Source organism: Nicotiana tabacum, chromosome 19 (assembly GCF_000715075.1).
Source record: "Nicotiana tabacum cultivar K326 chromosome 19, ASM71507v2, whole genome shotgun sequence".
NCBI classification, from domain to species: domain Eukaryota; kingdom Viridiplantae; phylum Streptophyta; class Magnoliopsida; order Solanales; family Solanaceae; genus Nicotiana; species Nicotiana tabacum.
In genome coordinates, this window is record NC_134098.1 from 110,968,757 (window position 1) to 110,982,076 (window position 13,320).

At 35.2% G+C, this 13,320-nt stretch overlaps 1 protein-coding gene across 1 annotated transcript; it reads left to right on the forward strand.

The window, feature by feature from the left end:
• Window positions 1-2,509: 2,509 nt before the first annotated feature.
• LOC107801273 (putative serine/threonine-protein kinase WNK6) lies at window positions 2,510-7,166 on the forward strand. Its single transcript, XM_016624563.2, has 7 exons — window positions 2,510-3,311; window positions 4,609-4,646; window positions 4,754-4,981; window positions 5,063-5,283; window positions 5,367-5,524; window positions 5,607-6,000; window positions 6,097-7,166. Exons 1-7 carry the CDS (start codon window positions 2,919-2,921, stop codon window positions 6,951-6,953), a joined length of 2,289 nt encoding a protein of 762 aa, XP_016480049.1. The 5' UTR covers window positions 2,510-2,918; the 3' UTR covers window positions 6,954-7,166.
• Window positions 7,167-13,320: the final 6,154 nt, after the last annotated feature.

A 13,320-nucleotide genomic window follows, 5' to 3' on the forward strand; every position in this document is an offset into this window, starting at 1 on the left:
ATAAAATCGAGCAGCTTGAACAAAGTAATAATATTGTTACTATATTTGTTGTATATAAGTGTTGTTGATATGCTTATATTTATCGCACGACTCATTATTTTAATTTTTTTCTTCAGATTTAGCCAGCAATGGAAAAGACCCTTCCGTAATTGACGTGTAGTGTTAATATATCTGGTAAGAATTCGAATTTAACCCATCAAGGCTTCAAGTATTGAATTTGTGCTTGCAACTGCTATGATTAGTCAGCATCAGTAATTATCAGTAGACATTCTATCTTCTATTATCACTAATAAGTAGTTGATAGTTTCCTTATGATAAAGAGAACTTAAGTTGTACTGTTGTACTTAAATAAGCATAAATGCTTCACCAAGCTAATGGTTATGAAAACTGTGAATTTTGTATCTCGCCATCTCTTCATTTGGAAATTATAAATTAATTTTGGCTGCTTTTTCCTTTTTCATCATCTTGGGTTATGGTGATTAGAATTTAGAAACATATGATGAGAGGAAAGAATATTTTATTTTTCAGTAGATAAGTTAGGAAGGGAAGATATACTGGTTTGCTAACCATGAGGCAAAGTAGCCTATTCCAAAGGAGTAGTCATTAACCAATAGGTTTCTAATTGCATGTATTTCCTTTTCAGAACCTACTAATCAGAGTTGAATACAGATAATTTTGATGGCATGTATTATACCAAGTGTTCTCTTCTATTTCTTCTGATAGTTATAAGTTCTTAATAGGCTCATCCCCAGAGATGATTCTACTGGAAAATACGCTGCGAAAAAAATATTGAGTACTTAATGATCTATTCGGAAAGAATATGTATGAGAAAAGTCATCTAAACATCAAACAAGAATCAAGACAGTAGTATTTATCACAGTCTCTACTTCGTTGCTTAATGCTAAAATTTGGTGTATGCATATTTTTTACAGGGATCTACTCACTTATGGATTAAGTTGTTGTTTGAACTTTGAAGCTGCAGAAATTCAAGCACTGTTAGGTGTTAGTTGCAAGCCAAACATTTCTATGTAGTCTGCTCACTTATGGATTAATCATTTTGAAATATGTATTCTGGACTCACTTTGAATATAAACTGGAATTTTATCATTTCAGAATTAATCAGGGAGCATTGACTTTTCCTTTGCAGTTGTAGGCGGAGGAAAGACATATGTATTCTGGACTCATCTGTAATGTAGTCTGCTTTGGGATGTAATGGACTCATCTATTGTATTCTATAGACTGGAATGTAGTCTGCTGAGCATAGGAATTTTATTTTGAGTCATAGCGGTCAGCAAACAATTAATGCACGCAATATAGATTGAATTAGGCTGATAAACCGCCCGATAAGATCTAAACCGATACCAATCCGCCTGATATCTTATCGGGTGGCTAGCGGATTAATACATTTAAAAGCCGATAACCGATAAGCCAAACCGTTAAGAGTAAATAACCGCTCAATCCACTCGATAAGCAGCCCTACCATATTTTGAGGGAAATGAAGATCAATAAAGACAAAAGATGAAGAAACTTACCCCAGAAACTTCGATAACAACCGCGATGATGGAAATCCCGGCAACGATGACGGAAAAGAGAGGAGAGACAGAAGTGGTTCGATTTAGGTTTTTAAAATGAGGGAAACTTTTGGGTTTGGGGAGTTAATAATCATTTCCCGTTTTATTTTCCTATGTGATGATAATAAATGACCTGGAGCCTACGTGGGTTAATTTTCTTGACGTGGTGTCTACGTGTAGGAGATTGTATTACACGCACTGGTAGCCTCCTGTTATAAGCATTTATTTATACACGATTTGAAGGAATGTAAGTGTTTAATTGGCAAATTGTTAAATTTGGGGACCGACATGACAAAGTGAAACAAGTATAGGTAACATATAAGTCATTCTGCCTATAGTTTCTAATACTAGTCACCAATCACTTTATCATATAATTACTTATAAATTATAATTGTTTTTTTAAATAACTTAATTCTATAAAACTTTTTCGCCATTAATATATACTTAAAACACTTACGTTACCAATACATATTTCAAAATCTCGCAAATTTTCTTGGTGGTCATGAATCTTATATTATCGTACCAAAAAATAGCAAACAATTTAGGATCAGACAGAACTTACTAATTTTGTTTTCGTATGGGGTGGATGCATCTTGATGAAGGGGTTGGTGCAGGAGAAACATTTATGGCCAAATTAATTCTCCGTGCTCCATTGTGTGATACATCTTTATCCCAATATAAGTATAACATAATTTCCTTTTCGAAAATTATTTAGTTTTGGCATCTCCATAACCATTTATCCTTAATTACATGACTTGTTGTAGCTTATTTGATACTCCTATAAACTTTGCTTTTTTATTTTTTATTTTTGGTCTAGCGGTTACTGCATTTTTTTTCGCCGATTTAATCTAACCTAAATCATGTTCATAATTCCAATTAAATCAGAGAGGAGAAATGAAATTGATAACAGATGAGTAAATCGAACGGACAAGTGTTTGTTCCAGCATTATCTTCTCCTCTCTTATATCAATTCCACATACCCCATTTCATACCTTTTCTTTCTCTTTCCTCCTAAAAAAAAGTTACTAATTGTTTTCCCTCTAATCTCCATCATCATTTAGCTATAGCTTTCATCTTTTTATCTATAGTTTATATTTTTCCTTTTTTTTTCCCTTTCATCCTTAGCCCTTCTTTATCCCCTAATTAATAACTATGTTTTGAAGGGTTAATTCATCATTAGCATTTTGGAAAGAAAAAAAAATCATCACTTAGCACTGCATGGCCTGAATATTTTTGATTGAGAAAGATATTAAGAAGAAGGTGGCGGTGTAATGTGAAGTTTGGTAATTGTGATGATAAGAATTTTCATTCTGTAAATGAGATTTTAGGTGTTAGCCTCGATTTTGAATGCCGATCACGTTGAAGATTTTTCCACGTGCGATCGGCATTCTCTTATTCCGAGGCATTTACCCACATGCAAATAAGTTGTCATCTTTTTCTGGGCAACATTTGATTAATACGTTGTTTTTCTGCTATTTCTGGGTTGTCCTGCTTTGGGTTGTGTTTGTTAAATCTTGTTATTCCTTTGTTATAATTGTTTGGTTGATTACGGGAATGAGTTTCGGGGGTGGATCAGGATGTTCTTATCATTCTGGAAACGGTCATGGATTTGGAAATGGAAGCCCGTTACGACGTTCTTCTAGTAACAAAGGCGGATCTTTAGGTTCTGCTGCTAATGATCAGCAACCTAATCACCAAGTTGATTTCGTTGAGAAAGATCCCAAGGGTCGCTATGTTCGGGTAATTCTCTTTACTCTCTATTGTTTTGGTATTGGTTCTTCCTTATGCATTATAATTTTGGACATTAATTGCTTCATTTCTATTAATGAGTATTAGAATGCAACAGGTGACAGGGTCCAAATTTAACTAGTTTGGGATTGACTCGCAGTTGTTGTTGTGCTTCCATTGTTTATAGTATTATTTTATGCTTTAATGTTTGTTTTCTTGAATTGCTTGATAATCAAGTAGCAAAATTCAGTTTTTCTTTTCTTAGGAGAATAGCACATTGTACTCACATAGATGCTTTTAGGTGGTCTATAGTCTAAACTCAGAGGCGAAAGAAATGCATATTAAATCATAGTATATGATTCATTTCTTCCTTAGTTGTTTTGGATCCTTTCACAATATTGTCCAATCCATAAACATAAGCAATATCATGTGGTTGTAGTTCCAAGCAACAATTTTCTGCTGTAAGAGACATTGTAATCCCTATTTTTTCGTAGTGTGTTAACACTCCAAGAGAAATGAAACTTTTTCTGTGGATGGAAAGTAAAGGTCAAGCGAGGCTAGCTTCAGCTCAAACTAATTTGAAGATGTTCAATCAAAGAGAAAATTCTTGACAGCCAGATAACAAACTACCCAACTGCCTAAGAATTAAAGATCAAACTACTCAAACTGCCACATATGTTGAACTTTCCAAGCTCCTAATTCCTTTAGTCATCCTGCATCCTATAAATTGTGTGTGTGGGTGTGGGTTGGGGGGGGGGGGAGGAGGAGGGAGGGGGGTGATAGAGAGAGAGAGAGAGAGAGAGAGAGAGAGAGAGAGAGAGAGAGAGAGAGAGAGAGAGAGAGTCCTTATAAAAAGGATGGAGAGAAGAAAAAAATCTGAAAACTGGTTTTTGTTGATTCTTGCTGATAATGGGATCAGAATAGTAATTTGCAATAGAATGATTGAGTTTATACTAATCCACTTTATCTTTTTCGTTTTGTTGAATTACCATATGGGATGATAATGTGTGCTTTCAAGTTCGAAGTGCAATATGTAATTTTCATCAAAATAATAGAATGTTAAACAAGGAGCAGGTGAAACTTTTTATGTGATTGAGAAAGCTGCGAAAAGGAAATGAAGAAAGGGGTATGGGATTCTCTTTTTTCCTTGAGGCCAAATTCTAGTTTTTTAGCAATTTTTTGCTTCCAAGCTGACGACAAAAAAAATCGTAGAAGTTTGAATTTTAAGAAAAAATTGAAAATGTTCTTCTGTTTAGCACTGAAAACTTCAGAGTATTATTTCACTGACAATCTTTTATATCACCTACAGTACAGTGAAGTATTGGGCAAGGGAGCATTCAAGACTCTGTATGTTCCTAAACTTTATTGCAGATCTTTATTGTTCCTTTATAAAAGTGCTAATTGTGTATTCAGAGCATAAAATATTTTGTCTTTTTTATTAAATTATGTTTCAGCTACAAGGCATTTGACTTGCTTGATGGTATTGAAGTTGCATGGAGCCGAGTGAAAGTCGATGATGTTTTGCAGTCACCAGACAATTTAGGAAAGTTGTATGCGGAGATTCATCTTCTTCGACAATTGAAGCATGACAATATAATGAAGTTCTGCGATTCGTGGATTGATGACAAGAAGAGAACAGTTAACATGATAACTGAACTCTTCACATCTGGGAACCTGAGACAGTGAGTTTCTTATAGTTTCTCATTTTATTTATTTGCAAATTGTGTTGTCGTACAATAACTATGTAAGGTTGTGGCTATCAGATACCGTAAGAAGTATAGAAGTGTTAATATGAAGGCTATAAAGAATTGGGCACGGCAGATACTTCAAGGGTTAGACTATCTTCATTGTCAGAGCCCTCCTATCATTCATAGGGACTTGAAATGTGACAACATATTTGTCAATGGAAATCATGGAGAAATTAAGATTGGGGACCTTGGATTGGCGACCATTATGGAGCAGCCTACTGCTAAGAGTGTAATTGGTATGGGTGTTTCTTCTATCGATGTGCTTTGAAATAATGTCTCCTCTTCTAGAGTACTGCTAACTTTATCTATTGCTCTAAAGGGACGCCGGAGTTCATGGCCCCCGAGCTTTATGAAGAAGAATACAATGAACTAGTGGACATATATTCCTTTGGAATGTGTATGTTGGAATTAGTAACCTTCGAATATCCTTACAGTGAATGCAAAAATCCTGCTCAAATTTTTAAGAAAGTTAGCTCGGTAAGTTCAATAAAGTTGCTTCTTTAAGTTGTCTAGTCTATTACATACATGTTTTTGTGAATCTAAGGAAGTTTTATTTCAGGGTGTTAAACCTGCTTCCCTCGGCAAAGTTGTCGATCCCCAAGTCAAAGGATTCATTGAAAAATGCCTGGTTCCTGCTCCTCAAAGGTTGCCTGCCAAGGACCTTCTTAAAGATCCATTTCTTCAATTCGAGAATTTAAATGAGCCAATCCATAGTCTTTTGCAGTCACCTTACCAAAGTCCAAGATCATTAAGTTCATTGAAATCTGCACCTCATTCTATGGATGTAGATTCTGAGTATAACCAGTCAGTATATACAGACTCCCATTGTGGAAGTCCTTGTCCTCCAACATTGGAATTCCAGAGGTTTCATCAGAATAATGAATTTAAATTGACGGGTAAGAAGAATGATGAGAACTCAGTTTCACTGACCTTGCGAATTAAATGCCCTTCAGGTAAGTACATACGTTCTATTTCATTATTGTCTTTATTTCTTTGGCTTTCTGGAATCAAATAGGCTTTTGTTTATTTAAAGCCTTTGAATTTTGCAGGCAGAGTACGGAATATACACTTCAATTTCTATCTTGATACTGACACTGCACTTTTAGTTGCGGCTGAGATGGTTGATCAATTGCAACTAGATGATCACGATGTAGATTTTATTGCTGACTTCATTGACTACCTAATAATGAAAATTTTGCCTAGTTGGAAGCCTCCCTCTGAGTACCGTTCTAGTGGAGGGAGAAGTCATGCTCTTGAGAACTACCTAACCTTGTCACCCAACCCTACCACATCCAATGCTCGACAAGATGATATTCCAGCTCTGGGTATGAATAACCAAATTAGCACTCAAGCTGATGAAGATAAATTGTATGCTAACTCAAATGGCACTTCTTGTCATGTTACTTTTGCTTCCCCTTCACATTTGGCAAATGTGATAGACGACGAGTCTCAAGGTTCAGTTGCTTCTCAAGTAATGGGGAAAAGCTCTTCTCTAAAGAATGGGAATTCATTTGGATTTGGCGATTACTTTACAGATGTTGTCTCTAAAGGTTCTAGTGGAAACTTATCGGAGATAGATTTCACGGGTTTGTTTCATGATGAATGTAAGTTGCAAGAAAACAGTGGCGATTATGTAGAATGCATATTACCAAATGAATTTGGAAAGAATCTGGAGGTAACTTTGACAGATACAGATGGAGGAGCTTCCAAAGGCATGAGTTTGTCAAGCAGTTGTTCATTTTTATCGTTAATAGAGAAAGATGAGGATACCGAGTTAAAGTTGGAGCTTGACACAATTGAAGCACAATATCAACAATGCTTTCAGGAACTCTCAAGAATGAAGCAGGAGGCGTTAGAAGCGTGCAGGAAGAGATGGACAATGAAGAAAAAGTTGGCAGGCCATTGAATGAGAATAGTTGACAACTTCATTCAAATATAAGGTTGTTTTTTTCTTAATTTACTGATCGTTATGATCACATATATTTGAATGGATTTTGGTTTTTTTTTTTTTTCAGACCTAACTTCCTTCATACCCCTTTATTTGTGTGGGTGAAGATCATATGTACTTGTATAAAGAGTGTATATAGTCATATAGTTTTTCTTGTTTTTAGCCTTTTTATTTTGTTCTCCATGGCCATGGTTAGCCCCTTGTTTTGCAAGGATGCAAATGTTTTGGAATCTTTGACTTGTAATATTTGTTAGTAATGCACTTTGTAATATGGTCATTAATTTGGCTTCTTTTCAAGTGGGGGAAAGTTTTCATGACATTTGTCATGACATCATATCCAATATAACAAAATTTGTGGACCAAGTTTACATGACATTTGCCATGACATCATATTCATTATTAGGTGAAGGATTTTTTGCTATAAATAGAGGAGTTTCTCCTCATTTGTAAACACACCAATTCAAAAGCTTTTCACTCTTGTCTTTCTTTCTCCTCCTTTATTTATTAAGAGTATTTTGTAAGAGAATTGAGTGTTGGGAAATACTTGTGTAAACCCTTTCTTTGGAGTGATCTTGTGAGATTATTCTCTTAGGGTATTTGGAATTAATTAGAGTATTTACTCTAATTTTGTACCCTTTTTTGTACTCTTGCTGTTATAGTGAAATTGTTCCTCTCTGCTTGTGGATGTAGGTCACACTGACCGAACCACGTTAAATTGGTGTCTTCTTTATATGCTTTAATTGCCATTATTATCAACTTGCATTGTCTTTGTTATTGTCATTATAACGTTGTTTGGCTAAATTCTGCACTACCCGATTATCCGATCCTAACAAATTGGTATCAGTGCCAGATCTAACCGGGTTAGTTTAAATAGCCAAAATGACTCTAACAAAGTCTTATGTTGAGAAACTTGACCGAAGTGCAAACTTCGGAATATGGCAATTAAAGATGGAAGTCATTCTAATTAAAGATGGCTTAGATTTGGCACTGCAAGGAAAGGAGAAGAAGCCGAATAAAATGACGGACGAGGAGTTTGCCTCCATAGACAAAAAGGCAAAAGCATGTATTATTTTAAATCTCTCAAATGAGGTTTTGCGTGAAGTTTCAGTAGAAAGCTCAGTCAAAGGCATATGGGAAAAGCTGAAAACCTTATATATGGAGAGAAAAAAAGAAGTAGAAAACAGGCTTTACCTAAAGCAAAAACTCTACACTTTTCGTATGGCTGAAGGTACCTCTATACTTACGCATCTTGATACTTTTGATTCTCTTCTTATGGATTTAAGTAACATAGATGTTGAAATCAAAAATGAGGATCAAGCTGTGTTATTGCTTGTTTCCTTACCCTAGTCGTTTAAACATATAAGAGATACTATGCTTTATGGAAATGATAATATCTCTTATAAAGATATCAAATCTATTTTGAAATCAAAAGAACAAATAGATAGAGATATTAGTGGGGAAACTAGTGGGAACCAAGGGGAAGACTTGTTCATAAGATGTAGATCCAATAAGAAAGATTCAAGTAGTGAGAGACCTAAATCAAGGTCAAAATCCAGATGCAAAAATGTCATGTGCAAATATTGTCATAAGAAAGGTCACATTATTTCTTAATGATTTAAATTGAAAAATAAAGAAAAGCATACAGAAAAGAAAAATGAGCACAAAAATACTGACACTACCGAAGCAAGTGTAGCTGCTGATAAGACTGAGGGAACTATTTTTTTGGCAACTAATAATAGTTTCAAATCTAACAATGAGTGGATTTTAGATTCGGGTTGTTCTTATCATATGTGTCCCAATCGAGATTTATTTACCACATATGAATCTATTGGAGGTGAAGTTGTCTTGATGGGCAACAATGCTGCATGCAAAGTTATTGGAAAAGGTACAGTTCGAATCAAAATGCATGATAGTGTGGTGAGAACTCTCACCGATATTAGACATGTTCCTGACCTGAAGAAAAATCTCATCTTTTTGAGCACTCTAGAATCTCTTGGGTGTAAGTACACAAGTGAAGGTGGAGTTCTGAAAGTTTCTCATGGTGCTCTTGTGATCATGAAAGCATCCAGATCCGGTACGTTGTATACTCTATTGGGATCTACTGTTACAGGTGATACTGCAGTTTCAATATCAGATAAATCAAATTCTGACATCACCAAATTATGGCATATGTGATTGGGGCATATGAGTGAAAAAGGTCTTTCCATCCTCAGCAAAAGAGGTCTCTTATGTGGCCAAAGTACCGAAAATATGGAGTTCTGTGAACATTGTGTGTTCGGGAAGCAAAAAAGAGTCAGCTTCAAATCTCCAGTGATTCATAGAATAAAAGGTACTTTGGATTACATTCATTCAGATCTTTGGGGTCCTTCATGTACCCCATCAAAAGGTGGTGCCAGATATATATTAACTTTCATTGATGATTATTCAAGAAAAGTTTGGGTTTATTTCCTGAAAAACAAAAGTGGTATTTTCTTAAATTTCAAATAATGGAAAGTTTTAATTGAGAAGCAAACAGGAAAACAGGTGAAGCGGCTTAGAATAGATAATAGCTTGGAATTTTGTAATGATGAATTTAACGAATTTTACAATAATGAGGGAATTTCTCGACGTCGTACTGTGAGAATGACACCTCAGCAAAACGGTATGGCAGAAAGGATGAATAAAACTCCTTTGGAAAGGGCTCGTTGCATGATTTCAAATGCTGGGTTGGAAAACACCTTTTGGGCAGAAGCTATCTCTACAGCTTGTTATATTGTCAACCGAGCTCCTTCTGTACCTTTGAACTTTAAAGCTCCAGAGAAAATATGGTCAGGTACTCCTGCTAATTATTCTTATTTAAAGATATTTGGTTGCCTTGCATACATGCATGTAAATAATGGAAAATTAGAGCCAAGGTCTAAAAGGTGCATTTCCTTGGGTATGCATCTGGGGTAAAAGGATACCAACTATGGTATCCTGATCCCACATCACCAAAATTTATAATTAGCAGAGATGTAACCTTTGATGAATCCTCTATGTTACATTATAGAAAAGAGTCTTCTAGTTCTTGTAATACAGATAAAGGAAAGAGTACACATAAGTAAGTGGAGGTTGAGATTGGCATTCCTTCTGAGCCAAGCTCATCAACTTTGGAGCAAAATACAGTTAAAACTTCTGAAGTTGAGTCAGAAGCTGAAATTCCTGAAGTTGAGACTCCTGAAGTTGAACCAGAAGAAGAGGAGTATTCTATAGTCAAACATAGACCAAAGAGAAAGTAAAAAACCATTAAGGTTTGGAGATTATGTTGCACTTGTTTTTTCAGTTGCACAAGAAAATGAAGAAATTAGAGAACCGCCAAAATATTCAGAAGCAATTTCTGGTCCTGACTCAGACAAGTGGCTGATTGCAATGAATGAAAAAATTGAGTCTCTTCACAAGAATTGTACTTGGTCTCTTGTGAAGCCATCATCAAAAAGAATTGTTGGTTGCAAATGGGACTAAAGAATGGCATTCCAGGGGTTAAAGATGCGAGGTATAAGATACGATTAGTTGCAAAGGGCTATAATCAGGTGTAAGGAGTTGATTTTAATGATATTTTCTCACATGTTGTTAAACATAGCTCTATTCGTGTCTTGCTTGCCTTAGTTGCCATGTATGATTTGGAATTAGAACAACTTGATCTTAAGACAACTTTCTTACATGGGGAACTTGAGGAACAAATATGCATGCATCAACCCGAAGGATTTGAAATTGAAGGAAAAGAAGATCATGTTTGCTTGTTGAAGAAATCCTTATACGGATTAAAGCAGTCTCCAAGACATTGGTACAAAAAGTTTGATTCCTTTATGTTGGGTCATGGTTATTCGATAGGCATGTATGATAGTTGCGTATACTTCCGGAAGTTAAATGATGGTTCATTGTGTACTTATTACTTTATGTTGATGACATGCTCATTGCTACTAAGGATTTAACATAAATTCACAATTTGAAAAGTCGGTTGAAAAGTGAATTTGAGATGAAAGATTTGGGAGCAGCTAAGAAAATCCTTGGCATGGAGATCAAAAGAGATCGAAAATCCAATAGGCTATTCCTGACCCAGAAGAAGTACTTGGAGAAAGTCTTGGAGAGGTTTAGCATGAAAGATACTAAACCAGTTAGTACCCCTCTTGCTGCTCATTTTAAGTTATCAGCTGCTCAATCCCCGCAGTCAGAGGAAGAAGAGAAGTACATGGCACAGGTTCCTTATTCCAGTGCAGTCGGCAGTATTATATATGAAATGGTTTGTACACGTCCAGATATTTCACAAGTAGTGAGCGTGGTAAACAGGTATATGGCTTGCCGTGGTAAAGCACATTGGCAGGATGTGAAATAGATTCTCAGATACTTGCGAGGTACTTCAAACATATGTTCGAAGTTTTGGAGAAATACTAATACTTTGGTTGGTTTTATAGACTCAGATTATGCAGGTGATCTTGACAAAAGAAGATCATTGACATGCTATGTATTTTGCATTGGTGGTTGCGCTATTAGTTGGAAAGCTACATTACAACATGTAGTAGCTTTATCTACTACCGAAACAGAATATATGGCAGTGACCGAGGCAATCAAAGAAGCCTTATGGTTGAAGGGTCTATTTGCGGAACTCAGTTCATACCAAGGTAGTATTACCATTTTCTGTGATAGTCAAAGTGCCATTCACTTGACTAAAGATCAGATGTATCATGAGAGGACGAAGCATATTGATATAAAGTATCATTTCATCCGAGAAATCATTGCTGAAGAAAAAGTCTATGTTCAGAAGATCAGCACTAGAGACAATCCTGCTGACATGTTCATAAAACCTCTTCCAGTGTCCAAGTTCAAGCTTTGCCTGAACTTGATTGGCATTTATGAAGAATGATTTTGCCCATTAGGGTTATTGCGGAGAAGGTGGAGCAAATTTATTATATATAAGCCAAAATTAGATCAAGGTGGAGATTTGTAATATGACCATTAATTTGGCTTCTTTTCAAGTGGGGGCTAAGTTTTCATGACATTTGCCATGACATCATATTCATTATTAGGTCAAGGATTTTTTGCTATAAATAGAGGAGTTTCTCCTCATTTGTAAACACACCAATTCAAAAGCTTTTCACTCTTGTCTTTCTTTCTCCTCCTTTATTTATTAAGAGTATTTTGTAAGAGAATTGAGTGTTAGGAAATACTTGTGTAAACCCTTTCTTTGGAGTGATCTTGTGAGGTTATTCTCTTAGGATATTTGGAATTAATTAGAGTATTTACTCTAATTTTGTACCCTTTTTTGTACTCTTGCTGTTATAGTGAAATTGTTCCTCTCTGCTTGTGGACGTAGGTCACACTGACCGAACCACGTTAAATTGGTGTCTTCTTTATATACTTTAATTGTCATTATTATCAACTTGCATTGTCTTTGTTATTGTCATTATAACGTTGTTTGGCTAAATTCCGCACTATCCGATTTCCCGATCCTAACACACTTTCATTTCTCCCAGTAATTTCTTACCAGTAGTATGTTGAAACGAGCTAGGCAACTGGCCAATTATCTTGTTCATGTATATATATAAGAATAAATTAAACTATATATAAGGATAACTTTGTGCAGTTGCAAATTAAATAAGAGCATCGTTACATGAAAGTTGAAGACCGGTTAAGAAAACAAAATAAGTTAATTTTGTTAAACAAAGTAATACTCCATAAGGAACAAACTCTTTCATGTTTAAGCTCCAAAATAGTTTTGTTACACTAAATATCAAAAGAGAGATTTTTGTAATATTTGAAAATTGAAACCATATCAGAGGTACGCAGTAGTACATACTAAAACCTCAGGGAGGTTTATGAAATTATCCCAAAAAATAAAACATGCAAAAGATATGCAACAAAGCTAGCAAATTCAAAATTTCACAAGATTTGATTTATATATATAGTAGATACGATTGGTTAGAATCAAGATCCGCTCATATCCTCTTTGCTATTCAAATCTTTTTACATTCATTCCGTTAAGCTTTGAATGCAAATTATACATATCAACGAAGTGTATAAAGGCTCATACTCTCCCCCTAAATTAAATAATACTACAAATTTATCATCAAATGAATAAATCACTTGGGTCACGAGAGTATTGCTGCTTCAATTGCCGGAATATTGTAGCAGATCATAATGATATCATTGCCAAGCATTTTATAGTTAAGTACATCTTTTTTTTCTTCTTTTCTTTTATTTTATCAGTTCAAAAATTATAGTACTAATAATTTTGATTTGATATGGATATATAGGGCAGACATGGACATGGAGGTGGAGGTGGACGGGCTTTCCTGTTTTCTCATGCTAC